Below are 26,606 nucleotides of genomic sequence, written 5' to 3' on the forward strand. Positions count from 1 at the left end.
TGTCTCATTCCACACCTCCACTCCTTCAAGATCTCCTTCTCCTGACAGATGAGTGAACAAGCAAAATGAGGAATATACAGGCGATGGGATATGATTCTACTGTAAAAGGACCGGAAGGGGCCGACATGATGGTCCAGAGGGTAAGCCTGAGGAGAACGGTCTCCAGGACCCACAAGGTCAAAGGGGAGAACCAACTCCCAGAAGTTGTCCATATGCCCACTGTTGCACATGGGCACACCACACACACACACACACACACACACACACACACACACACACACACACACTAAATAAATGTGTAAAAAAAACAAATAAATGTGATAAAAGGTTTTAAGGAAATGAATTCTTATGTGTGTTGCAACATGGATAGATGTGCAAGTAAGTCCATCATAAAAACGAAAAACTATTCTTTCTTTGTAGTGTGTTTGTAGTGTTTTGATTATTATATGATGGGGAAAATTACTTTTCTGGTCCAATCAATATGCTATTCTTTATGCTTCTTGTACCTTTATAGGCATCACCTCCTTTAGGTTAGGAAACTTTTCTTCTATGATCATGCTGAGAATATTTTCTGGGCAGGAGAGGTGGAAGACAGAGAGATATCAGCCATAGGCCTGGCCCGATGTTGGACACCAGTATGATGAGCAAGTATGTGGTGGAGAGACGAGAGAGAGAGAGAGAGAGAGAGAGAGAGAGAGAGAGAGAGAGAGAGAGAGAGAGAGCAGTGGAGCCGTTCAGGTGCTGTGGGAGGTGGCAGAACTGGAGACATGAAGGCAGTGAAGAACAGGCTGATGTGAGTAGCCTGTGCTGCCAGGTCCATGGCCTGACCACAGCCGGGGTGTGTTGATGTCCATAGCCTGTGTTGCCACTGAAGGCCATGTGGAAGCACCTGGTTTGGACTGTCACTGAGGCCATGTGATGTCTAGGCCTTTGTTGCTGCCAAGGGCCATGTCTAGGTCTGTGGCTCTACTGCAGCTGGGGTTTGTGTTGATGTCCACAACCTGTGTTAACAGTTAAGGCCATAAGGATGTCCATGATCTGGGCCACCAACCTGGACCATGTTGATGTCCAAGGGCCATGCTGCCACCAGGCCCATACTAATATGAGTGGTCTGTGCTATCATCTGATGCCATGGTGACATCTGGGCTCATACTGCAGCAAAGGGCCATGTCTGAGTCCATAGTCCTACCACAGCTGGGGTTGTGGTGATATCTGTGACCAGCATTACCACCAAAGGCCATCTGGATACCTATGGTCTGGACTGTGCCACCTGAAGCATGTGATGTCCTGGCCTGAGCTGCCACTGAGGACCATACCTTGCTGTGGAATAATCCTCTACTACACTGTAAAGAATCATCACTCAAATTGGTATAATAAAATGCTGATTGCCAGGTAGCTGGGCAGGAAGTTAAGTGGGAAAGTCAAACTAAGAATGATGGAAAGAAAGAGGACAGAATCAGAGGGTCACCAGCCACACATACTAGAAGCAAGATAAAAATGCTATACTGGAAAAAGGTACCAAGCCATGTGGCTAAACATGGATAAGAATTATGGGTTAATTTAAGTGTAAGAGCTAATTAGTAATAAGCCTGAGCTACTGGCTGAGCATTTATAAGTAATATTAATTCTCTGAGTGGTTATTCAGGAACTGTCAGGTGGGAGAGAACTATTTGGTTACATATGGTACCCAATGTGGGGCCCATACATCCATATAAACCCTGAGAAAGCTTTTTTTAAAAAAAGGTTCTTGAACACATAAACAGAGCCAAAAACAGCTTCCTAGCTTTACTGTGTATCTTTAACTTGTATCTTTTTATCTTTGTCTGTGTAAGCAAAAGCTAAATCTGCCACACAGCATACCGCATGGCTTGGAGAGACCTCTGTGTACTGTGGCAAGAATCTGCCATGCTGTAGCTCAAGCTCACACACCAAGGCAGTATCTCTGTACCATGGCTTGCATGAAAGGCACAGCAGCCACTAAGTTGTAACTATAACTGCTAGTCTTCAATCCCATCAAAGACCTGAAAAGGAATGTAATGGTACCTGAGAAATGGAAGATGGATGTGCAACTTTCAGGAATCTTGCAAGAGTAGACCAAGACAGCTGGCAGCCTGGACAGTCACCTAACGTTTCTCAGCATTGTTGGTGCAATCAAAGTGGCTACAGGCCTAGAGTATATGACAGACCATTTTCAGAAGCAGGAATTCTGAAAGACCATTTTACCCTGTCTTGGCAGAGGACAGTGGTTGCTTTCCTTGTGTCCTGTTTGTCCAGAAAGGACAGCATTGAATTCGTACTGTCAGCAGTCAAGGCAAGGGCAGTTCTTTGCCCAGTAGGCCATTTTGTGCCAAGAAGACAAACTTCTAAATGGAAATGTCTTAGAAGCCCAACATTCTCTCAGGATCAAATTGGTGCAGCCAGGAGCGATTGTGTCTCACGTCAACAGAATTCTAAGTTATTTAAATGCCATGTTCTCTAGGTCTATGAAGTGTTTGAAGATTACCTGTCCATCTGACCTATGTATCTGCAAATCTGGATAACCTAACTAATGTGACTATAGAGATGACAAGCTTAGGTGGCTATAAAGGTGTTCCCTGGTTATATGGAAATTTGCAGGCGGGTTTAGGTACCTGCCAGCTGGGGAGGAGGCTGAGGGTGGGAGCCACCCAGGCCTTTGGAATTTGCCCCACGTGAGCACCAGATATTGGTGAAATTATTAAGGCCACTCCACGTAGTTAAAAGGAAGATTTGTTTAGTGGGTAACTTACAAATGAAGGGATAGGTAGGTGGCGGGGTCTGGGGAAGGGGTGTCGCAGTCCAGCGGTGTTCTCTGGAGCTCTGCTCGGTCAACCTCCACCGTTCAGGGTCCCGGAACAGAGAGAGCGCTGGCCCATCCAGACGCCAGGGTCTCCAGGCGTCTCCCTTAGCCCCACCTTGTAGGCATGACAGTTGCTGAAGCCTCAATAGGGGTTGGAATTTCCAGATCAAAGCTGGAATGGCTACCCACTACAGTCCCTTTCACAATCCAATGTCTCTAACAGCTGCCATTCACTCATCGGCATTAAAAACAATTCAAAGTCAACACAACACCATACAGAATTCAGATTCCTTATGTATTTCCCATCTTTACATGGCTTTTTTCTTTTGTATTACTTTAATCTCTCTTTAAAGACATTTTTAAATTATTTTTTCCTTTGACTGTCTACACCCATTTTCTTTTCTTTCTTAAGCACCTATGCACATTTTTAAACACACTGTAACCTGTTTGGGGTGGTTTTTTAGGGTTTGGGGGGTCTGGACCTGCTTCACTGTGCACCTGTAGCATTCTCTGATCAAGTGAGTGAAGCCTTAAACTTGACATGTGGCTTTGCACTGGCAGCTTGTGGACTTGCTGAGAGCTGTGTTTAACTGTGAACTGCACTTAATCAGGAGCTGCATTTACCTGCCCCAGCTCTAAGGAGTTGGTTCCCACACTGTGGCAGGTATTTTTACTTAGTTTGTTGTTTCTAGTTAACATGCCAGCTGCTCAAGTGCTCACTGTATGGGAGAGCTGCATGCTTCAAGCACTGTGCTACCGGAAAGCCCTGTCAGTATTTTTTTCCTGCTTTCTCAGGCCCTATGTAGAAATATGTACCCCATGTTGGGTGCCAAATGTAGCAGGTTTTCCTGGACCACCAGCCCCCAAATCATGACAGAAACTTATTATTCATTATGAATGCTTGGCCTTGTCTTATGCTTCTCCCACTAGGTCTTATAACTTAATTTAACCTATTTCTCTTCATCTACATTTTGCCTCAGTTCCTCTGTGTCTACCTGGCTGGCCCCTGGCTGGCTGGCCCCTGGCTCCTCGCTAGCATCTCTCTCTCTTTCTCCCCTTCTCTTTTCTCTCTGCATGCCAGCCTCACCTATCTCTCCTCTGCCTAGCTATTGGCTGTTCATCTTTTTATTAGACCAATCAGGTACCTTAGGCAGGCACAGCAACACATTTTTACATAGTTAAACAAATGCAGCATAAACAGAAGTAACACATCCTTATATGGTTAAATAAATATTCTATTGCACACCACACATTCTTCTCCAAAATATCACAGGAATGATTTCTAAGCAAACTGAAATTCTTTCCTCTATGACCTCCTGAACAAGCCTCCCACAGTTCATCAAATCACACTCAACACAACTGCCTTCCCTGCTCCTACTTCATGCCCCATTAATTAATCATCACTTAAAGTGCTCAACTGCTTTTCTAATCCACAGTCCCAAGAGCCATAGTCCTTCAAACAAAAGCATTGTCAGGCCTATTACAGCAATAACAGTCCCTGGTACCAACTTCTGTCTTAGAGTTTCTACTGCTGTGAAGAAACACCATGACCAAGGCAACTCTTATCATTGTTACAGTTTCAGACATCCAATCCATTATTATCATGATGGGGGGAGCGTGGCAGCATGCAGGTAGACATGGTGCGAGAATGGTAGCTGAGATTCTTACATCTTGCAGGTAACAGGATGTCGACTGACACTAGGTGGTGTCCTGAACATAAGAAACCTCAAAGCCCACCCCCACAGTAACATACTCCCTCCAATAAAGCTATAACCACACCAACAAAGCCAGACCTCCTAACAGTGCCACTCCTTGTGAGATTATGGGGGCCAATTACATTCAAATTACCACACTGACAAACATTATTTCTGTCTTAACACTCCAAAATGCCATTTCACAATCAGCTTTTCCACTTCTCAGCTCCTGATCTCTAATTACCAGTAATAGTACCATAAAGGTAATATTTCAAAACTAATCTAAATATCATTAAATAGGGGTATATTTAAATATGAAATAAGTTGGAAAGTCATGGAATAGTCAAACAGTAAGATATTGTGAATTGTGTTTATGATATGTTGTTATATAAACAGCACTTCCAAATTATAGTTAACTTTAAACCCACATATGCAGATATTTGTTTGTGCATATGAGGTTATATGGAATCATACGTGGAGTGTGTAGAGATTGCTCAAGAAGATAAGGAAAGGGTATCTTGAAAACTGGGAAATTCAAGTTTTGTCCTCTTGGTAGGCATGATCTTCTCTTATTATCTCCCTGTGTACATACACAGACATCTGCCAGTGTGCTTACATACAGAACCATGCACATCACTTAGGAAGATTTGTACATATAATCATACCTTAAAAATTCATGGAGAAAAGACAAAATGTATATGTGCCAAGAGATTATTCTCCTAGATAATGACACAGGAATGAATGATGAATTAGCTTTCTTAAAAATCACAGAATAAGTTGTTTGCTAACTCTTACTAAAATAAGACATGAGATTGATAATGCATGCAAATGATTTTAGTAGTTAATGATCTGACACACACTACAACAAAAACTTTATTGGTGCTGAATCAGTGAAGGTTTTTTCATATGTGGAAATTGAAACTGGTTCATAAAGAATTGAGAAAAATTTGGGAAAGTTCAGAGGTAGCAGCTCTACCACGAAGAAAAACTGCAGGATGCAGGTACATAGGACACAAAACACCTGTTTGCTCACAAATAGAAGCAGGGTCTCAGACATCCATGAGAAAGACTACCCAACTTCAGACTGGAATGAAACAGAGCTCATAGGGTGGAGGCAAAGACAACAGGCCAGTTAGAACTGGGGTGGTATCAATGTCCTCTGGATTGACCAGAGGTTTTAAAGTAAAATGCTGTAAAATGTTGGTCAGGATTAAAAACAGCTCCATGCGGGCCAGACCTTCTCCAAGGCAAGATCTTTTTCCTAAAAAGGACAGAGCAACTGATAAGTCATTTCATTATGATTCTGAGTTAACACACTTAGAATAGACATTCATGAATGACTAATTAACCCAGACTAATTATCTGCCAACTGTCTGTATTTTTGCATTGTCTTGATTTCTTTCCTGTCCTTCCATTCTTCAGGACAAATTTCTTTTTTTTTTTCATTTCAACCATTTGGGGGGGTAGATATTTTACATTTTTTATATTTCATAAATTAGTAATATACTTACATCATTTTAACCCTCCCTCTCCCAAATCCAAGTTTTGCTGTGTCCCACATCACCCACTCTCAAATCCATGACTATTTTAATTATTCTTTTTTGTCAGAGAAAGTGTTTCTCTATGTAATAGCCCTCTCTCTCCTGGAACATAAATTTCTAGTGGAGGAAATTCTGCCTCAGCAAGAGAAGTTCCTGGTCCATTGGAGACTTCTTGCCTGTCTTGAGGAATTTCCCATACTCTGCCCATTCCTCTGTTCCCATGGGAATAGTCTCTTCCTTTTTAATCATTTCAGTCATCACTTTAACCTTTTAATCATCCCTTAGAGTAGATCAATTTTTCTTTTCTGAGACCCTTTCAAATTGAAAGAAGACACTTAAATGATACTTCTTGCAAGCAATTTCTCTTGCAATCTGCCCATTCAGCCTGGTGTCCTTCAGAAATACCAACTCTGCAAACTACTGTCTCTGGGATCCCCCAGAGGACTTGAGAATAGCACATTTTCACAAGAAAGTGTGTTTTCCTACTCATCCTCTTTGTTTCTTTCACACACTGTATCCCTGGATCTGAGCATTGTGTTGCTACATGTAAGATGTTCCCTGGGGCCACAGGAACCTGGCTCTTCTGGGTGGAGAGAAACACCTCAGAAGAAAAGAATTTCTTTTAAAAGGAGTTGTTGAGAAGATCAGCTCTGGGTCAGGAAGCAGAATCAATGAGTGAAGCCTCTAATCCAATGAGAAGCAGCCTTCACCTTGGGGTTGCTGCCTCTGCCTCATGGAGATGGCTATTTATACCACCCTTGGGAGCCTCCATGCACAGCTCTTCTTACCTCACCTGGGCCCTAACACACGTGGAAACAAAGTTTGCTTGCCTGCTGAGAAAGCCATGAAGTAGTCACTCTTCTTGAAATTGCCTTTCTCATCCAGAAAGTGACCAGGGTCAAACTTCTCTGGGTGGGGAAATTCTTTCTCATCATGTAGGGCAGATGTCAGACATGCCATTACACTTGTGCCCTAAAAGAAAAAGAAAAAAAAACATTTATGAAGATGATCATGGAATCTGAAAAAAAAATTAGATGTCTCTCATTTGATCTCTTTGTTCTGTGGATGAGCAGATTGAGGTTAAGAGAGAGAGAGAGAGAGAGAGAGAGAGAGAGAGAGAGAGAGAGAGAGAGAGAGAGAGAGAGGAGAAGTCATCTGTTCCATCTCAAAGAACATATAAATACCAGGCCTAACAGGTTTTATATCCTAGAATTCTCATTCAGGGTCTCTGTGCATTGACCTCACAGCCACCATCACCGCTTCATAGTCTGATGCCAGGAGCTTACAGAATTGAAGAAGCTCCCTGGAGTGCATCAGTCTTGATACACATTCAGCAGTGCCATCCCACAAGGCAAGGCCATTGAAAATTCTTCTCAGTTTGGTGGAAAAGGGCATAGAAAGATTGTAAGAGCCGGTGGAGATGGAGGACACCAAGGAAACAAGGCTTTTTAGGACTGGCATGCTATATGAATCACAGAGACTGTGGCAGCATGACCAGTACCTTCACAGATCTAAGCCAGATGAGTTCTCAGCAATGAGAGGAAAAGTAGACAAATGCCCCAATACCTAACCCAGAAGCTATCTCAAATTAACAACCACTCACTTAAGAAAAATTAGTTTTCTCCAACAGTCTCACTGGGGAAGCCAACCACACTTCGGGCAGGACTGATGTCAAGCAGTAGATGGCCAGTGTCGAAAGAACTGTGGTATTTGAGGAAGGGTTTTTTGTTTGTTTGTTGTTTGTTTGCTTGTTTGTTTCTTAATGTTTTCTCTGAGTATTTTTTTTTTAAACTTTCAAGTCTTTGGTCTATACACTACGGTTTCTGGTTTTATTTTTATGTGATTTCTGTGTATGTGAATTTGTGAGTTTCTGCATCTGTATATCTTTCATGTGATTTTTCTTTGGCACTTTTCCTCTGTTTTGTTCTAGTCTTGTTTGTTTGTGTTTTTTTCTGTTTTGTTTTGCTTTTGCTTTTACCTAATGAGTTTGTTATCTAATGAGAGAGAGAAAGGAGGGGTATAAGATTTGAGTGGATAGAGAGGTAGAGAGATCTGTGAGGAGTTGGAGGAGGAGAAACCATAATTAAAATATATTATATGAAAAATCTATTTTAATTTAAGAAAAGAGAATTCATTTCATTGACTTTAGAATGAAATGAGCGTCATTTTTCGAAACCTCATTGCCATTTCCTTCAACAACCTTCAATCTTACATAAGTCAAGCAACTGTTAAGGACCCCCCCCCCCCCCGTTGGCCGGGCCGTGGTGGTGCATGCCTTTAATCAGGAGGCAGAGCCAGGCAGATCTGTGATTTCGAGGCCAGCCTGGTCTACAGAGCAATATCCAGGAAAGTCACCAAAGCTACAGAGAAACGCTGTCTCAAAAAACCAAAAAAAAAAAAAAAAACAAACTCCCATTAGCCATTAGCAGGCATGGAAAAGGAGAAATGCAAGGCACAACAAATGAAAAACTATCAGTCGGTATGATTGTCTAAATTTAGAGGGATCACACAAAACTTCAAAATATAACTATTGTGAATTAGCCACAATTCTTCATCCCCACCTCCCTCCATACTTTCTGTTTGACTTAACTTAGAAGAAATCCAGTCTAACAATGTCTTGCCTCTTCCTTGGTTTGATGGAACTCATCTATGTAGCTCAGTAAGTTGGCATCATACCAAACAAATTGGTATTGTTTTTATATACATATCAGTACACATAATTTATTTTGAGACTTGGTGCACTTAGAGATATGTAAATGAGGAGTCAGGTGAGACACTCCACATGGTAGTTTACAGTCTAAACACACACACACACACACACACACACACACACACACACACATACTTAGAGTGGAACTGGAAAAACTGTGGATATTCGGGAACATGAAAGGTTCTTGAAAAATGAAAATGGTACAGAGTGGGGTTTCCATTATCTTGGTATTATCCCAAGGGCAGATTCCAGGGGAAAGGATTAAGTGACTATACTTTAGCTATCTACCTTGTGCCCCTTGCTTAAACAACCAGTGTCAAGCTTGCCATAAAAGCCCACAAAAAGCCAAAAAGAAAAGGGCTATATTCTAGAAACAGGCCATATTAGGAGAGCCCTAAATTTTCAGGGTGAGATCAACGACACATCTGGAGACTTCACAAATTAAGCATATTTGGGCCAAATGTTAAAATGTGTAATGAATTGTTCAAAACATTCACTGATACCCCTAGCACAAAAACAATTTCAGATAGAGAGAAATTATGTCTTTATCTCCAACAAACTTGGGACTCAACTAACATTAATCAATAATATTAAAAACATAAGAGGCCGGGGATATGGCTCAGTGGAGAAAGTGCTTACCAAGCAAGTGGGAGGATTGGGCATGTGTTTGAGTGGATTCCTTAAACTAGCTATGTGGTATTTTAATTTGTGAGTTAATTGGAATAAAATCAGTTTATTTATTGATAAACAAAATACTAAGTGTTGGTTAAAACTAAGTAGAAAATAATGGCTTGAGCCTGTAAACTCCAGTGCTCAGGAGGTCGGAGCTGGGATATTATTTTTAAGTCCAGAATAAGACCAAGTCTCAAAATAAATTATGTGTACTGATATGTATATAAAAACAATACCAATTTGTTTGGTATGATGCCAACTTACTGAGCTACATAGATGAGTTCCATCAAACCAAGGAAGAGGCAAGACTTTGTTAGACTGTACTTCTTCTAAGTTAGTCAAACAGAAAGTATGGAGGGAGGTGGGGATGCAGAACTGTGGCTAATTGGCAAGAGTAGTAAAACCCACTGGAAAGCAAGGATGTGGACAGCAGATTACATTAACAGATAGGAAAGTATGGACAAACCAAAGGGCTGAAAAGTTTGTGAGAACCCAATCGTGTTAGAAAACCATATCAACAAATGACAGACAAAGGAGCAGGGTGTGACGGGGCTGAGATGACTGGCATATGGTTCTGGCACCTTTGTGGAAGGTCAGGCCATATGTAATCACATTACTTAATTGTTGATGAGCAAAGATGCCTGGTGAGGAGCACAGATGAAAGAGATCTCACCTTGGGAATGTGGTATCCTCTGAATTCCACATCCTGTGTTGTTTTACGAGGCAAGGGAATGGGAACAAAGTCAATGTATCTCTGGATCTCATGCAGCACAGCATCTGTGTAGGGCATGTGGTTCCTGTCCTGCATGCAGGGGCTCCGATGTCTGCCAATCACACGTGTAATCTCTTCTTGAATTTTAGCTTTAAGGCAGAAATCATGGATTTTATAAAGTGGAAAAAGAATTATCTTTTATTTGAGTCTTGATCATTTTCAAGTTGTAGCAGGAAATAGAGAGTTAAGGAAAACAAATTCCATCATTTCTACAAGAGTACAAAACCTAATACACAGATGACAAGATTCTAAGTATGAGACTCTAGTGGATCTACTATAAAATGCTTAAAGACAATAAATACTTTCAGCAAAGTGTCAGGATATAAAGTTAACATATGAAATCAGTACTTGTCCATATACCAATAACAAGCATATTGAGAAATAAATTAGTAAAATAAACACATTCACAGTAGCCTCATACACTCACACACACACACACACACACACACACACACACACACACACACACAAAGACATGCAGTGTGGAAAAATTAGACAGACTATCCAATAAATGGTGTTGGCTAAACTGGAGATCTATGTGCAGAAGAATGAAATTATATTCATGTTTCACTCTATGCAAAACTCAATTCAAAGTAGATCAAAGACTTTAATTGAAGCTTGAAATGTTGAGGCGTCTAGGGAAGACATCAGAAATGAACTTAAGGAAATAGGTATGGGAAAGAACTCTCTGAACAGAGTTCTGAGAGCAGGGCACTGGCCTCAGGAATCAACAGATGGAACAAAGTTAAATCAAAAGATTCCACATAGGAAAAAAAACTTAACAGGAGAGTAAACAGTAAACAGAGAATTCCCAGAATGGGATAAACTCTTAGATTCTTATCCAGCTATATTTCCGACTAATATTCAGAAATTCAGAAATCACAAAAAAAAACTGTAAATATTAAACACGCACAAAAAAAAATCTGCCAATCAGCAAGTGGACAAATGAAAAGTTCTCATAAGAGAAAACACAACTTGAGATAACATCTCACCCCAGTTATAATGGCTATCATTAAGGAATCTGACAACAAATGTTGCTCTGGATGTGGGGAAAGGGACCCTTTCCACTGCTGATGGGAGTGCAGGTTAGTAAAGCCATTATGGAAATCATTATGGCTGTTCCTCAACAAGTTAAAGTGAGATCTACCACATGGCTACTCCTGGAGATATACCCAGGAACCCCATATGCTACCACAGACATATTTATACATTCTTGTTTATTGATAGCAAAGAAATGGAGCCACCCTAGATGTCCATCTGCTGATGAATAGATGATGAAAATGTAGTACAAATACAGAATGGAAGAGTTTTCAGTTGTTAAAGAAAAAGACAACATAAAATTGTTCAGTAAAAGGATGGATAAGAAGAATATAATATTGAGGTGAACCAAACTCAGAAATGAGAAACTGTATGTTCTCCCTCCTAGGGGACCCTAACCTATTGTAACTATTTGTATGTCTATGTGTATGTGTAAACAGTTGTGAAGTGTGAAGACAAAGCAGGGGTATAATTAGGTGATGAAGAAAAATGGAATATATGTAAAAAGAACACCTGGGCATGAAGGAGGAAAAGAGACTTCAGTAAGGCCCAGGAGGGAACAGAGGACTTAATAAATAGGACTCCAGTCGCTCATGAAATAATGCCAGTAATTGATAGGATCATCATGGAATTAAAAGCCTCTTTACAGCAAAAAGAAATGGTCAATCAAATGAAGAGGTAGTCAATAGGACAAGAGAAAATCATTTTCAGCTACACATCTGATGCATGATTGCTATCTAGAATATACAATGAACCCAAAACTCTAAACACAAAACTGAATATAAGATAAAAAGGTCAATTTTTTTTTTTTTTTTTTTTTTGGTTTTTCGAGACAGGGTTTCTCTGCGTAGCTTTGCGCCTTTCCTGGAGCTCACTTGGTAGCCCAGGCTGGCCTCGAACTCACAGAGATCCGCCTGGCTCTGCCTCCCGAGTGCTGGGATTAAAGGCGTGCGCCACCACCGCCCGGCCAAAAGGTCAATTTTTTAATCTACTTTTAAAAAGGAACTACTTGTTTTAAATAAGATAAGTAATGAAATTTTTTGTCTGAGTTTATCAAATGTTACTGGACTGGACATTGTTAATATATATATATATATATATATATATATATATATATATATATATTAGAGTTTTTTCTGAATCTGTCAAATGTTAATGGATTAGGCATTGTTAATGTAATTCTTGACTGTATATATTGTGTATACTTACTGGATAGTTTTTCTTGTATTCGCTATAAGCTTTTTTTTTATTTTTAGACAAAAAAAGGGGGGGAATGTGGTGGTATTGTGTTCCCAAAACATTGTGCACCCTAATAAACTTACCTGGGGTCAGAGACAGAACAGCCACAATATTAAACATAGAGGATAGGCAGTGGTAGCACACGCATTTAATCCTAGCATTCCAGAGGCAGAAATCCCTCTGGATCTCTGTCAGTTCAAGGCCACATTGGAAACAGTCAGGCATGGTGACACACACCTTTAATCCCAAGAAGTGAGCCTTTAATCCCAGGGAGTGATGGCAGATAGCAGAAAGGTATATAAGGCGTGAAGACCAGAAACTAGAAGTTTTGGCTGGTTAAGCATTTGACTAGTTAAACTTTTAGGCTTCTAGCAGCACAGTTCAGCTGAGATTTATTTTGGATAAGGACTCAGAGGCTTCCAGTCTGAGGAAACAGAATCAGCTGAGGAACTGGTGAGGTGAGTTGGCTGTGACTTGTTCTGCTTCTCTGATCTTCCAGCCTTCACCCCAATAACTGGCTCCAGGTTTGTTCTTATTAATAAGACTCTTTAAGATTCATGCTATACAAAACAAATAATCGAATCAAACATAGTTATAGTTCTGAACAGAGTTCTTAAAAAATGAAGCACAAGTGGCTTGTAAACATTCTTTAAAGTCTAGAGTGGTGGTTTGAATGAAAGTGGCCCCAGAGACTCATAGGGAGTGCCATTTTTGGAGGTGTGACCTTGTTGAAGTAAGTGTGGTCTTGTCAAAGGAAGCTTGCCACAGGGGGTGGGCTTTTAGGATTCAGAAGCTCAAACCAGGCTCAGTGGATCACTCTTGTCTTCCTGTTGCCTGATGGTCCACATATAGAACTCAAAGCTACCTCCCCAGCAGCATGTCTGACTGTGCGCCACCATGATGACAATGGACTAAACCTCTAAACTGTAAGCCAGCCGCAATTAAATGCTTTCCTTTTTAAGAGTTGCAGCGGTCATTGTGTCTTTTCACGGCAATAGAAACCCTATGACACATGAACATTTAACTCTTGAACTGTCAGCAGCTATGACCACCCACAAAACATCTGAACAAGAATGAACCCATCAACCTTCCCTCATTGAGAGGTGAGGGATTCACAAGACCCAAAATCTTCCTGAGGACCTATGGGGAGTTAATATTTCCTGGGATGTAAAGAAAGAGTCTCTTGAATAATGTGGTCACTGGTCAATTGTTGATAATACAGCAAATAACATCGTACCAATGATCAGGTAAATAAACTTAATTAAACTATTGGTTTATTGAAAAAAAGAAAAACACAGACATGAAAGTAAAAAAGGGATGAGTTGGAAAGAGGAAGGGAGTTACTGGAAGACAGGTGGAGAAAGAGCAATGGGTATAATCAAAATAATCATCTGTTTCTAAAAATGTTGTAATGAAATTGACTATAATTAATCATTGACTATAATTAATATATGCTAAGAAAAGTTTAAATGATATATACTTTCTGGGAAATAAATAGATATCTATTACGACGTAGGAAAAATGTGAGGAAGAAAACTATTACGTATTTGTCCCAACCCAAATCAAGGATTCTGAATCATAGCAGGGAGATTAGTGGCCACTTCCCTTCCATTTCCTGCTGTGGCTTAAAGATTTTATTTTATTTTTCTTTACTGTGAACTTTTGAATTAAAGTCATCCAGTAGGAGGTAAGTATATTAATTATGCAAGTGTTGCTAGTACAGTGTATGTTCTAGAAAAGAGTGAGACAGTTTCTAGTTCTGTCTGCCCATTTCTACCTGGACATTCATCTGCCCATCTATGATCATACCTGTGACCTCTGGATGCTTCAGCAGGAGCAAAATCCCATATTTTATTGTGGAACTTGTTGTCTCTGTTCCCGCACCAAAAAGGTCTGATATGGTGATGACCAGGTTTTCCATGGTAAATTCTGAGTTTTTATTGTGTTTTTCCTAACAATTATAGGTTATAGAAATTAGTTTGCTCATTTGTATGTTTATTTATTTTAAAGACTTTCAAGAAATAAAATAATTCAATATGAAAAAAGCATTTTGTAGGTAAGCAAGACATTAGAAAGTATTCAACATGAAGATAAAGGAATCCAGTGACCCTTAGGATTCCTTCACATAGTTAAAACACAATTGAAGGTACAAAATTCCAAGTTTTTTCTTGTTCCTCTCTTCTCACCCACTGGAGAAAATCAGTTCCTCTGTGATTTTGTTTTTCAAATATAGTGTTTATCAAGTCAGTTACTGATACCATCAGTTCTAGCCCTGTGAAACTTTATTACATTTAAAGTCTCAGGGACTACACATATACAAACTCCATTGCTATTTTTAATCTCTTCAGTCCTTACACCCACCACTATACTTGAAATCAATGTCACTTTCTCAAAGATAGCTCAGTTGAAGACTACAATTACCATCCTGTAGCTTATGCTCCTGTTCACCTAAACAGGAGTTTCTTCAAAGCCAAGCTCAACTGCAAAGATTTCCTAGAGTCTCTTTAAAGAAAAGTCCTGTGTTCCCTAAGTCATTATACCTGCTGTTCCTGAAGGTTTGTTTACATATATGACATGTTCTCATCACTCTTAAATTGGTATGTATGTGTTTTCATTTGCCTCAAAGTAAAGAACTAAACCTAGAACATAGTAAAGATAAACTTTCTAATTCTAAATAACTGAGAATCTTAATGATCCCAATATGTTCTAAATGATTTGCCTTAAGAAACTGGTTCAACAAGCAATGAATGTATCATTAGAAGAAACATTATTTTGAACATCCCACTTTTACCAAGATAAAGAAAATTGAGCCAGAACTCCCACGAATGTGAAGTAGCAAGTCAGGATCCCTTGTACCTTTTCCATTTTAATCAGGAAATAGTCTATAAAGTCCTGAGGGTTACTGAGGTTCAGAGATTCTTGATGCCTTTTTATTTCCTTCAAAATAAACTCTCTCTGTTCAATTGCATGCTTAAAGAATTTGTTATGGCTTCCTGGGAGATAGTATAACACAGGGTAGGCACTGCACAGCTGGAAGAGAAACAAAGTTGCGTTAGTGCAAACAGCGCCCCCTCCAGGCCTTGGTTAGCTGTCTAGCACTTCCTAAGGGTGAGTTTCACATGCCTCCTGGGCTCCATATGCCTGCCATTTGAAAGAGCAGGCGCAGCATGATCAAATGATCAGAGCTGCCAGGTGCACAGCTTGCAGAGCAACTTCAGATCACATTCAATTCATGACAAAAGATGGCCAAAGGATTGTGTGGGATAATGCCACTGTCACCTCAGTCCTACTGAGAACACTGACATGCAGAATGACTAGTCCGACTCTTAGACCACAAATCAGTGAGAGCAGGGATAGAAGAAGGCTTTATCCCAGTTTATCTTGCACATAAGTCTCCAGTCACCTAAAAACTGCAACTCCAGTAGACATGAAAATGCAGAAGGGGGAAATCTCTTGAGTTTCCACCCCTAGACAATTAAAGGCTGCTGGGAGAGGGAGAATTAGTCTTCTCTGGGGATGTCTCCTAATTGGTTACCTAACACCAAGTGGTCAGCCTGAAATTGTATCCACACAAGCAACACATAATGAATCAGGAGGCTATACGTGTGTGTGTGTGTGTGTGTGTGTGTGTGTGTGTGTGTGTGTGTGTGTGTATTCTTAAAGAAAAAAAGACCTTGAATTTGAATGAAAGCAAGGGGACCAGATACATGGGAGGAGCTGGAGAAGAGAAACAGAAGGGAGAAATGATGTGATAATAATCTCAAATTAGTTATTCATTAATAGTAGGATGTTCTCTTCTCTTTATCATCTAATTAATGCTTAAGTGAATGCCTAATTTTCAAATTATGTATATATAATTATATATAATTTTATGTATGCATATATAATTGTATATAATTTCATGTATATATATAATTACATATATATAATTTTAAAGTATAGCCTGTGGCTAGCTGTTTAAAAATCTGTTAACATTTTTTTATTTTGGGAAAATGTATGAAGTAGGGCCATTAAATGCTCAACTACCATGTTATTATAAATGAGAGTTATAGTGAAAAATTCAACACATCCATTGTATCTGGCATAAATTCCAGAGTGATGCAACCTAGGCTTTGAAGTAGCCTTTTGTAAATAGTCAGTGATGATCTAAATTGCTCTTCCTGAAGAAATTTTAGAGACTTCCAATAACTTAGTCTCCAGACATACCTGGCAAACCAAGAAGTCTCACATGACTGATAATTTCTTAGGTACTGGTTCGTTCCTTCAGACAACTCCTAGACCAGACAAGAGGTTTTGGTATGAGGAAATTGACTTGTTGCCTAGTGTGCCTTTTGTGCAACAATAAAGAGGCTTCTGTGAAGCTGCTAGGCATTCAGTTCATCAGAAGCTGATCCCCCTGCTGCTAGCAAAAGCTGAAATACATTCTGGAGTGACTTTCTTTCTTTGACCTACTCAAGTCGTACAGAACACCTATATATGGCACCCATGTCATGGGTCTGGGGAGAAAGAGGAACCTGGACAATCCAGTACTGCAGGTATCCTGTGCCTAGGTAAGCAAGATTCCAGGACTGGAGGTAACGATTGCTCGGGTAAGGGGGACTCCAGGATTTGGCAGGGACATGGGGAATCCCCCATCTCAGGGGTGGTAATATGCACAGTTATTAAAAGGAGAAGCATTAACTTCACATTTGCAAATATTACAAATACAAATGGAATGGCTCCTGAGACAAAGAATAAATCAAGGAAAAGACCCTTCCAGGTGGAAAAGGGGGAACTGTTTAATCAAGAAAAAGGATTTTCCCAATAGAGAAAGGGGAAATGTTTAATCAAGGCCTGCAAATAGAAAGGCTCAAGAAACAAAAAAAAAAAAAATAGGGGAAGGAAAGGGCTCTTCCTGATAGAAAAGAGTGATAGTTGTTAGCTGGAATCCTACAGAGATGACAGCTAGAGCAGTTGAACAAAATAGTGGTGGCACGTGGGATACATCTACCCTGTGTAAGGCAGGTTTTAAATAACTGGGCTACTCAAAATAGAATTACTCTAAACGATTGGAAGGAATTAAAATCAGCTGGAACTCAGAGCTCTCTGGCTGCATGCTACCTGTCAGCTCTTCCGGCCAAAAGCTCGCCAGTGCAGAGCAGTGACACCTGAATTCCAAAGAATGACAGTCTGGGCCCCACCGCTGCAGCTGGAGCCAACACAGCCAGCCCAGAACTTAGGGTTTTCTTCTTTATTTACTTGATTTTTGTTTAAATGTTCATTGGTTTTCCCTTATAGGGGAATAAATCAATATTAAAAGTCCCTTCATAGGAAATGTTTCTGGTTTTTCCCTAATACCAAGAATAACTCAATATCTATGGTCCCTTCATTGGAGAAAAAATTAAGACAAGCCCAATCTCTAGTACAAAAACAACTGGAATCAGGGCATAAAGTCTAAGCCAATGCTGTTTAAGTTTCCAGCAGCAGTAGTCCTTTATTATATGGAGGATGTTCTCTTCTCTTGATCATCTAATTAATGCTTAAGTGAATATCTAATTATCATAGTAAATAAAATGAAAGAGCAAAATTCATAATTTTGAACTATATCATTAGGTATGCTCTTATCTGTTTATCACTACCTAGGACTTGGCTCTGTTTTTTAAGTTACTTTCTGGAAACTCTCAGTTAAATTCTATAAAAATGTAATACCTGAAACAGAACAGGTTATTAACTTATTAAATATTCTAAGGTGGTAGCTCTTAGAAATAATCTCTTACTGATAAAGAGCCTAAAAAAATTATTTTTCCACTAAATAAAATGCAGGTAAGTTGTTTGTTCCACATCATTAATAGTTGGCAGTTGGCATTAACATCTTACTAGGGATCGATAAGACATAAAAAGGATTCTCTTTTAAAAAAAAAAACTCTCCATGGGTATTACCCAAAGTTACCTCCTAAAATCCTGTAGAGGTTTGTTTTAATGCTTTTATAGATGACTTTTGAAAAAGACAAAGAGCATATTTACATGCAAATCTCACATGCTCCACAAAAAGATGGCATGGTGTTGGCATATCAAGTCCCCTCTTGCAATTTGGCAATTCAGTTCAAACTAATTTGTAGAAATTAGCAAGTGCCTCCTGCTCTCTTAAAGCATGGAAAGGAAGGTTGAACATAAATGATGGTAAGTATACTTTATCTTTTAGCTTAAAGCAGAGTCACCCTTTTGTAGCATGTGTTCCATTACCTTATTTGTTACTAAAAAGGCCTGTTCAATGGCACCCTAATAACTATAGTATCATTTGTGAACACTATACTCCTCATACCTGTGCTAATTCTATTATGTATTTAAATGTCACCTCTGAAAGGTTGTACATTCTTAGAGCAAGGCCAGCAGTCTGGATGCTGATGAAACTGTTGAGGCTATGGCAAGACTCACATGTGATATTTCTAGGTCAGAAACAGAAGCTCACTGAAGGAGTACTAGTAAGAACTCATAGGATGACTGGACTGATCATTGCTGTACTTATGAGAATTATTGTATCAACTGCTACTGCCACTACAGATAAACTGGTGTATCATAAAGAAATTCAAACTACTGAGTTCATTAAACAGGCACACATCTGTCGTTTCATCACCTCAGGAGGCAGAATCAGAAAGATTATGAGTTTAAGGCTAGCCTGGGCTATACAATGGAAAGAAAGAAAGGGGGAGGGAAGGAGGGAGGAAGGAGAGTGGGAAGGACTCAAAGAGGAGAAGAAAAGATTCTCCAAGACATGGGGACAGTTAGAAGATGGAATGCACAAATCAGGGCACAGCCTTCTTATTGTACTCTACACCCTGTAAAAGTCCTTTTATTTTCCCAAATACACACAAATGGTCTCTTTTTGAAGTTAAAAACTACCCACATCTTCTCAGAATGCCAGCTCTCCAATAAACCTGATATCAGACAACCAAAGTTCATAGCCTGAGTATTAGCTTTTGGATGGTGACAGTACAGACTTGGATCACATAACGTTTTCACATATGAATAACTGGATCTCACCTGAGCCCAAAATGATGCTAAAGTTTTAATATTTCTATAAAAATTCTTCACAAACTCTTGGAATATCTCATCATTGTAGTCAAAACGACGCTGGAAAATGACAGCAGAGATCACATTGCAGGGAACACAGGCCAGAAGGAAGCTAGGGTCACAGGGCGACCCTAGAACAAAGGAAGTTATAAGTTAATGTACAATCCCCATACATATCTTAAACTTTCAAATTAAAACAGTTGGGAGTGTGAGATACCTAGAGAAGAATCATCACTATGACCTCAACAAGCCTGAGAGACACTTTATTCTCTGTCTCCCAAATAAATTATCTGATGAGCTCCATCTAATTTGTAGTCTACAAATATTCTCTTCTTTTCACTAGGCTCCTAAATCCCTCATTTTCAAGACGAAAAAACAGGAACTTGGAACATTTAAAAATATTTATAAAATGGGTGCAATTTAAATCTAGGTGTGAGCAGTTACTCATGATGTACATACAAATCTTAGTAACAATTTTAAATCAATTTATTTTCTTCTAAAATCATTTATAATATGTTTTATTAAATCCCAAACATTCAAAACAGCCAACATGTGTGAAATATTTTAAACTTGTGAATGAGATCTTCACAATCTCGGCCAACCCATGCTACTTCTTACATTTGCAGCTCATCTACATTCACAGTGCTCCAGGCAGTTCCATGAGAATGAGGGCTTCTCAGTTTCCTAAGAAAGATTGGAGTGCACCAAGTGGAGGCTGACATGAAACAGAATTCGGGGCACAAAGGCAGAGATCTGCTTTGCAAAAAGAAATACAGCCCCTTCTATGTGTGGGAAAGCTGAGATAGCAAGTCAGAGCCTTCTGGTACTAGAGGAAGTGAAAATATCAATTTATAATTATCTTCTAAATACAAATCTCAGTTTTTTTAAACTTAATTTCTAAATATATCATGAATGTTTATCCTTATAATTCACAGAAGTTTGTTTTTCAACAGATGGAGACTATTACAGATATATTCAATGGTCAAAATGCAGAGAATAAGTGACTGTGGGATATACACCCCTAACTGATACATCTGCAATACAGCCTCTACTTCTAAGGCTCAGGGAAAATCATGAAAAAGGAAGAAGAGAGAACAGTAAGAGTCAGAGGACAAGGACATCAGCTGCTAGAGAGTTTCCCCAAACATGATATGGAAAATGCTCCCATGAATTCTCAACAATTGCCTGAATAAGAACAGCATGGCACCAAATGACATGGCAACCAGGATGGGAAATTCCACATATTCCTATCTCTAAATAAATTTGAATTTCCATATTGATTAAGAGGTTGGTCTAAGCTGAGGAGTCCCTGTGTTGGCCCAATCAACACAATCAAAGCAATCTATGGCTGCTGAGAGATGAAGAATCATTCCTCCAAGGAAAAATTCCCACAGAGGTTATCCAATCCCAAGTATTGAACTCTGGACACATATACCTATAAGCAATGCTAAATGGACTTAGTAGGTTGTATGCACATTTGTGACTATATGTGTGTATATATATGTATAAATGTATATTAATATATATATATATATTACACAATAATTATAAAAGAAGAGATCAAGAATTGGAGATGGCTGTGGAAGTTAAATAGACTAGGACTCGTGTATCAAGTTCTCAAAAAAGAATACACAGTAGAAATACAACTCGCATCTGTTCCCAGCAAGTACACTCATGTATTTCCAGATTACAAAGCCCACATAATCCAACATGAAAAAAAGACAGTAATTTGGGGTACGGTGGGAGGGGAAATCAATAGACAGAGGAAACATGCACCTATATTTAAGAAAATACACTTAAGATAATTCAAATGGGCTTTTCTTGTGTAAGGTTGACAGAAAGTAAAAGTATAGTCATGTGTTTGAAAGTATACATAGTAGTTTAGAAAATATACTAAAAAATGTAATGCATATGTTACCAGATCTTAGGTTTATCCCTTACTCATACTCTTGCACCCACATGTGGACACATGGACTAAAAGGCCCAGTGTGCCTTCCTTTAACACAGGCAAGAAGTTCAACCCATGCTAGCCTTGTCTGACACAGGGACTCCTCATCCTAAACCCACCTCTTAATCAGTATGGAAATTCAAAGCACCAACCCTTCCCTGATCTTTTCACCATTTACAGACCAACTAGGGCATCACTCTGGTCTCCAGAAAGTATGATTATGTGACTAATAAACCATTTATGTGCTGTCAAGTGTGTTGGCCATACTACAACCTCAGAAGGAAGCAAGCAACTGAATATAAAGATAAAAGTTACGAAGACAACAGGTCTATGCAACCTGTAAAGAGACTTCCAGTGTTTTGAGTTATGCAGTGAAGAAATAACATTGCTAAGAGTGTGAGCTCCAATGGAGAGGTGGGATGAAGCCAAGTATGAATGAACTTGGGTCAGGAGATATGGAAAGTCATAATCTCTCTGCTCTTTCACACCATTTTCAGACAAGGCTTGCACTGTATTTCATTATATTACATTTATACTATACTATATATAGTATATTACATTTTTTATTTTTTGTTTTTCGAGACAGGGTTTCTCTGTGTAGTTTTGCGCCTTTCCTGGAACTCACTCTGTAGGCCAGGCTGGCCTCAAACTCACAGAGATCCACCTGGCTCTGCCTCCCAAGTGCTGGGATTAAAATGTGCCACCACTGCCCGACTAATTTTATTAGATTAGATATGCAAAGTCACATATCATATATGTATAACCCCAATACATTTTTTTACTTACTCAAATTTCAAAATTTTACTTTTTTATGGTGGAAGAATTATTGTAGATAAAGGGGGAGCATAGCCAGAGACAAGGACATCTGGGAGAGTCAGAGGGAACATGACCCTGAGCCAGGCCATGTAAGAGGAGAGGGGAGGGGAGAGCCAGGAGAGTAAAGGGGACCAAAAAGGGACAAGGTAACCAAAATGGCTGGATTACATGGGGAAGGACAGGTGGAGGAAGGGCAGCCCAGCTCCTGGGCTTGAAAAGTTTGTGGTAGGGGCCAGGGTATGCCAGCTTTACCCTATACCAGGTAGGGCTGATGGATACTGAGAGAACCTAGTGGCCAGGTCTGCTTTGATATGTCAAATAGGCCCCTCAGCCATTGTCCCAGATTTGAGACTTAACATCCCAGCCTTTTTGTTGATAATAAATGATAAGGGATGAAGCAATCTTTTCTATGACTTCTTTCTACTGACATTGGGGTTTCTTTGTTGGGGACTCAAGGAAGCTGGAATGCTGGCCAAGGCTGGGAAGAAAAAGAGGGCAGTGGAGGCTGCTTCACTTGGTGTCCGGGCTCTATGGCACCATCTGAGGCTAGAGAGATTCGGACTGCTTTGGCAGCTCCTGAAGCAGGACTACCTGCGGCTAACCACTTTGGAGTGCTCTAGAATCAGATTCGGAGAGAATACCTGGGGCTGGCAAATTGCTGGAGCAGTCTACAATAGTAGTCTACAGCAGTCTATCTGTTGGGACAGATAGACGAGGGGACAGAGGGTAAAGTTAAGGAGTTTAGGGGAAATGTTTTAGCCAGGGTGTGTATTTGAAACTTTCAGGCCACACTCCTAGTAGTTGCAGGAGGGAAATCCCAAGACCAGGGAAAGGGAGAGAGGCCCCACCCTCATGGATAGACAGGTGGGGAAACTTATGAGTACTTATCCAGAGTCCATTTGTCCTGTGAGAGGTGTGTCCAAGTTGACTCCCTGAAGCATTCAAAAATTTTTTAAGTTTACAAAAAGAGATAAAAAGTTTTAGATATGTTAGCATTACCATTGTTTGTAATCTGTACTAAAATCCACTGTTAATCCCACTCGTTGAGAATAAGATCATTACCACAGTTTAAAGCCAAATTTGAAGCAAGCTTTAATTAAATACTGGCCAGGTGGATGGGCTCTGGCCAGGTCCATATCCAAGCCCCAAATCAAGTTTTGCAGGAGCTTAAGAAGGCAAAACCCATAAATCACCACATTTCCCACAAGGTCCAATCAGAGGCAAGTATACATCCTGACCTGCTTACTGCCTTCATACCTCCTGCCCACATCCAATCAGGGGTAAGGGTACATTCTCACATATTTCCTGCCCACATACTTCCCACCCATGTGTGATCAAGCACATCCAGTGCAAATGGGTCAAACAAATTTGTTTAGGGGAATGAAATCATGAGCCTTGTTGTCTCCCATAAACAATAGCCTCTAGCATTTCAGGAACTGTTTTTCCTTATGTAAGGGACTTGCAGATCAAAGGCATTTTTATTACATAGATCTCTTAGGTGGAGTAATTAAAACTTAAAATGTAACTTTGGCTCTCACACCACATTGTAGAAAAGGCAGTAGACTCATGCCTTTGAGTCATAGTAAAAGCTTGGTGGCCCAAAAATAATTCTGGGCTAAAAGAATTCACATTCTTTCCAAAATGCTGAATATATAGATTGGACAGAGATGTTTTTAGCACCATGAGAAGTATTTTCAAGTCTACACTTAGACAACAACCAAAGGAAGTTTAAAATATTGAGGTTCTGACTGAAAATAGAACTCAGTTCCTTACTAGCTTAGAACTCCGTTGACTGGTACTGAAATTTTGAACTTTAGAACTTTTACTATAATAGCATAGAGAAAATTTGAAATATATCTTGTATATTTAAGTTTTCATATCCTCAAACCTTTACATACCTTAAGTTACTTTCTTAGATCTTTACAGCTTGCATTATATGTATACCTTAGAACACTTTCAAGATCCTCAAAACTCACATGAACTTTAAATTTTCTGTATCTAATCATTTACCATGAGACGTGGGTGGTTGATTACTGAGAGCAGTTAATGTAAAGCAAGTTTCTCTAAAGAAACAAATAGTAAACAGAGACCTGTTGAGTTTATCTCTTTTCAGAGTCTAGTAGCAAGGTTAAACTGTGTATCTTTCTCAGCTGGAGACTCAGTAGCTCCAAGAAAGTGAGCCCTAAAGCCCGATTTTTGTGTGTGAAGAGAAAGCATCTGTATCCTTGCAGGAGAAGCTGCTACAGCTTGCTGCTATTACGACTACAGTTAGTCAGTCAATATCATTAGAGATCTGAGAAAGATAAAAACATAGCATGAGGCATCATATGCATATGTATCAATTAAAATGGCAGAGACCTACCCACTACCCAGATGGCCACCCCAGGGTCCTGATGGCCTTGTTGGGGGCAGAGGTTGTAGCTGCCATACAGAGCAGCAGCATCCTTTGGCAGCCAAACCCAGGTCTGAGAGATTTTCTTTCCGAGAAGGAATCTTGGGAAATGACCCAACCTTGACCAGGCAGAGTAGGACAATCAACCCAAAAGTGTCCACGGCTTCTGCAGAGCCCTGGCAGCAGGCAAGGTATGAGGCAGCTTTGCCCAGTGACCAGTGTCACCACAATTCAAGTGAAGTCCTCATGCCACATCTATCTTCCCTGGACACCCAAGAGTTCCCAGTAGGAGCCGGCATGCCTTTCTATCATGGGAAGCTTTTTCACTATACATTTTAAATGTCGTATTCAGCAGATCTCCAAAGAACTCAAGGACCGCGTATCTATTAAGTATACCTGATTAGTTACTTGCTTTAGGCTCAACCTTGAAAACAATTAACTTGTATACCTTAATTATCTTAAACAGTTTATAATAATCTAGTAGATTATATAAGATTAAGATTTTACAACTTTGTCCCTGTTAAGTTTGAGCCTTAAAAATTTGAGTTGAAGATGTAATTGAAGATCCTTTAGCATCAAAATAGAACTAAACCATAAATACAGTAAACTTTAATCTATAAATGCAGTCCATAAAGAGACTGGGAACTTTCCTGATCTTTTTTTATAGTGTACCATTATAGAATATTACAGGTTTTTTATATGACTTAGTTTATCCAAAAAGCTAAAGCTTAACAAAGTGAGCAAAGACAAAGAGGCTATACAAATATTACTGTGAACCTGAGTAGGTCATAGAAATTTATAAATCTTATTATCAAATGTAACTAGAAGCTTGGTGTTGAGTATATAGCAAAGACATAAGAAGTTAGACATATACCTCTAAGGTAGGTTCTGTTAACCTGAGTATACCTTTTTAACTTAAGGAATTTTTTATTATACAAAAATCCATCCTAATATAAATATTTTGGAGACTTGCTGTTGCTTCCTTAGTCTACAAAGAGATACAATGTTAAACTAAGAGCTCAGTGGGCCTGAGAAGCTTTATGAGTGTTGCTTTACTTGGTTTACACAATGTGGTCATCTAAATCAAAATGGTAGTAAAGTCACATGGCATGTACCCTTCAACCTTAGTAAAGATAGCTGCCAGCCATATGGCTGTTAGTTAAAATACCTATTTTTAAGATCTATTTTTAAACAATAGTTGAATCCAAACTACATATACAGTATTTTAAACAAGAGTTGACTAACATAAATAGTAAGTTGTAGCAAATATTACCACTGTACAGATTTTTAATAGTAGACCTTTGTTATAAGTTTTAAGCCAAATTTGGTTACAGATCTTATAGATTTTTTTTTAACCATACCCAATGAATGTACAAATCCTGAGATAGGCCAGCACTGGGGAGGCAGAAGCAGAAGGATTTCTGTGAGTCCAAAGTAAACTTGATTTATAGAGTGAAATTCGAGGCACCTTAGGCTACACAAACAAACCTTGTATCAAAAAAAAACTGAGATAGAATTTACCACATTGTTTTAAGGGATTTTTTTAAAAAGTAGAATGCAGAGAAATTGTAGAGATAAAAGATTTTTAAGAGTGGAAAGTAGAAGAACCTGAGAGATAAGAGACTTTGGGAGTGTAGAGCAAGACAAGTCTAGATGTAAGAGATTTGGGGTCATTTGTTTGTGCAGTGGCAGCAATTATTACCATACAAGAGAAATTAAAAATTGAGCATGCTAATCTTTGGCCATTAATCTGTACTGAGGCCAAGCTGTGTGTAGTCCCAGAAGGAAAGAGAGAAGATTTTTAAAAAAATGAAATTTCACTGGAGGGAATTTCTTCTAGCGTAGAAGAACTGAGGCTTAGAGAAGCTGTAGGAGTAGATCTTCCCAAGGGAGGAGAGGCCTGGGAGGGCTTAAGG

At 39.4% G+C, this 26,606-nt stretch overlaps 1 protein-coding gene across 1 annotated transcript in view; it reads right to left on the bottom strand.

Annotated features, from left to right (window-relative positions):
- Window positions 1-5,367: 5,367 nt before the first annotated feature.
- LOC102913528 (cytochrome P450 2C70) overlaps window positions 5,368-26,606 on the bottom strand; it is a 29,372-nt gene continuing 8,133 nt past the window's right edge. Inside the window, exons 4-9 of the mRNA XM_006986071.4 lie at window positions 19,505-19,665; window positions 15,341-15,514; window positions 14,294-14,435; window positions 10,109-10,296; window positions 6,884-7,025; window positions 5,368-5,773 (exon numbers count right to left, since the gene is read on the bottom strand). Of these exons, the coding sequence (XP_006986133.3) occupies window positions 5,592-5,773; window positions 6,884-7,025; window positions 10,109-10,296; window positions 14,294-14,435; window positions 15,341-15,514; window positions 19,505-19,665 (989 nt within the window). The 3' untranslated portion in view covers window positions 5,368-5,591. The remainder of the gene's footprint in view (window positions 5,774-6,883; window positions 7,026-10,108; window positions 10,297-14,293; window positions 14,436-15,340; window positions 15,515-19,504; window positions 19,666-26,606) is intronic.

Source organism: Peromyscus maniculatus, chromosome 1 (genome assembly GCF_049852395.1).
Source record: "Peromyscus maniculatus bairdii isolate BWxNUB_F1_BW_parent chromosome 1, HU_Pman_BW_mat_3.1, whole genome shotgun sequence".
NCBI classification, from domain to species: domain Eukaryota; kingdom Metazoa; phylum Chordata; class Mammalia; order Rodentia; family Cricetidae; genus Peromyscus; species Peromyscus maniculatus.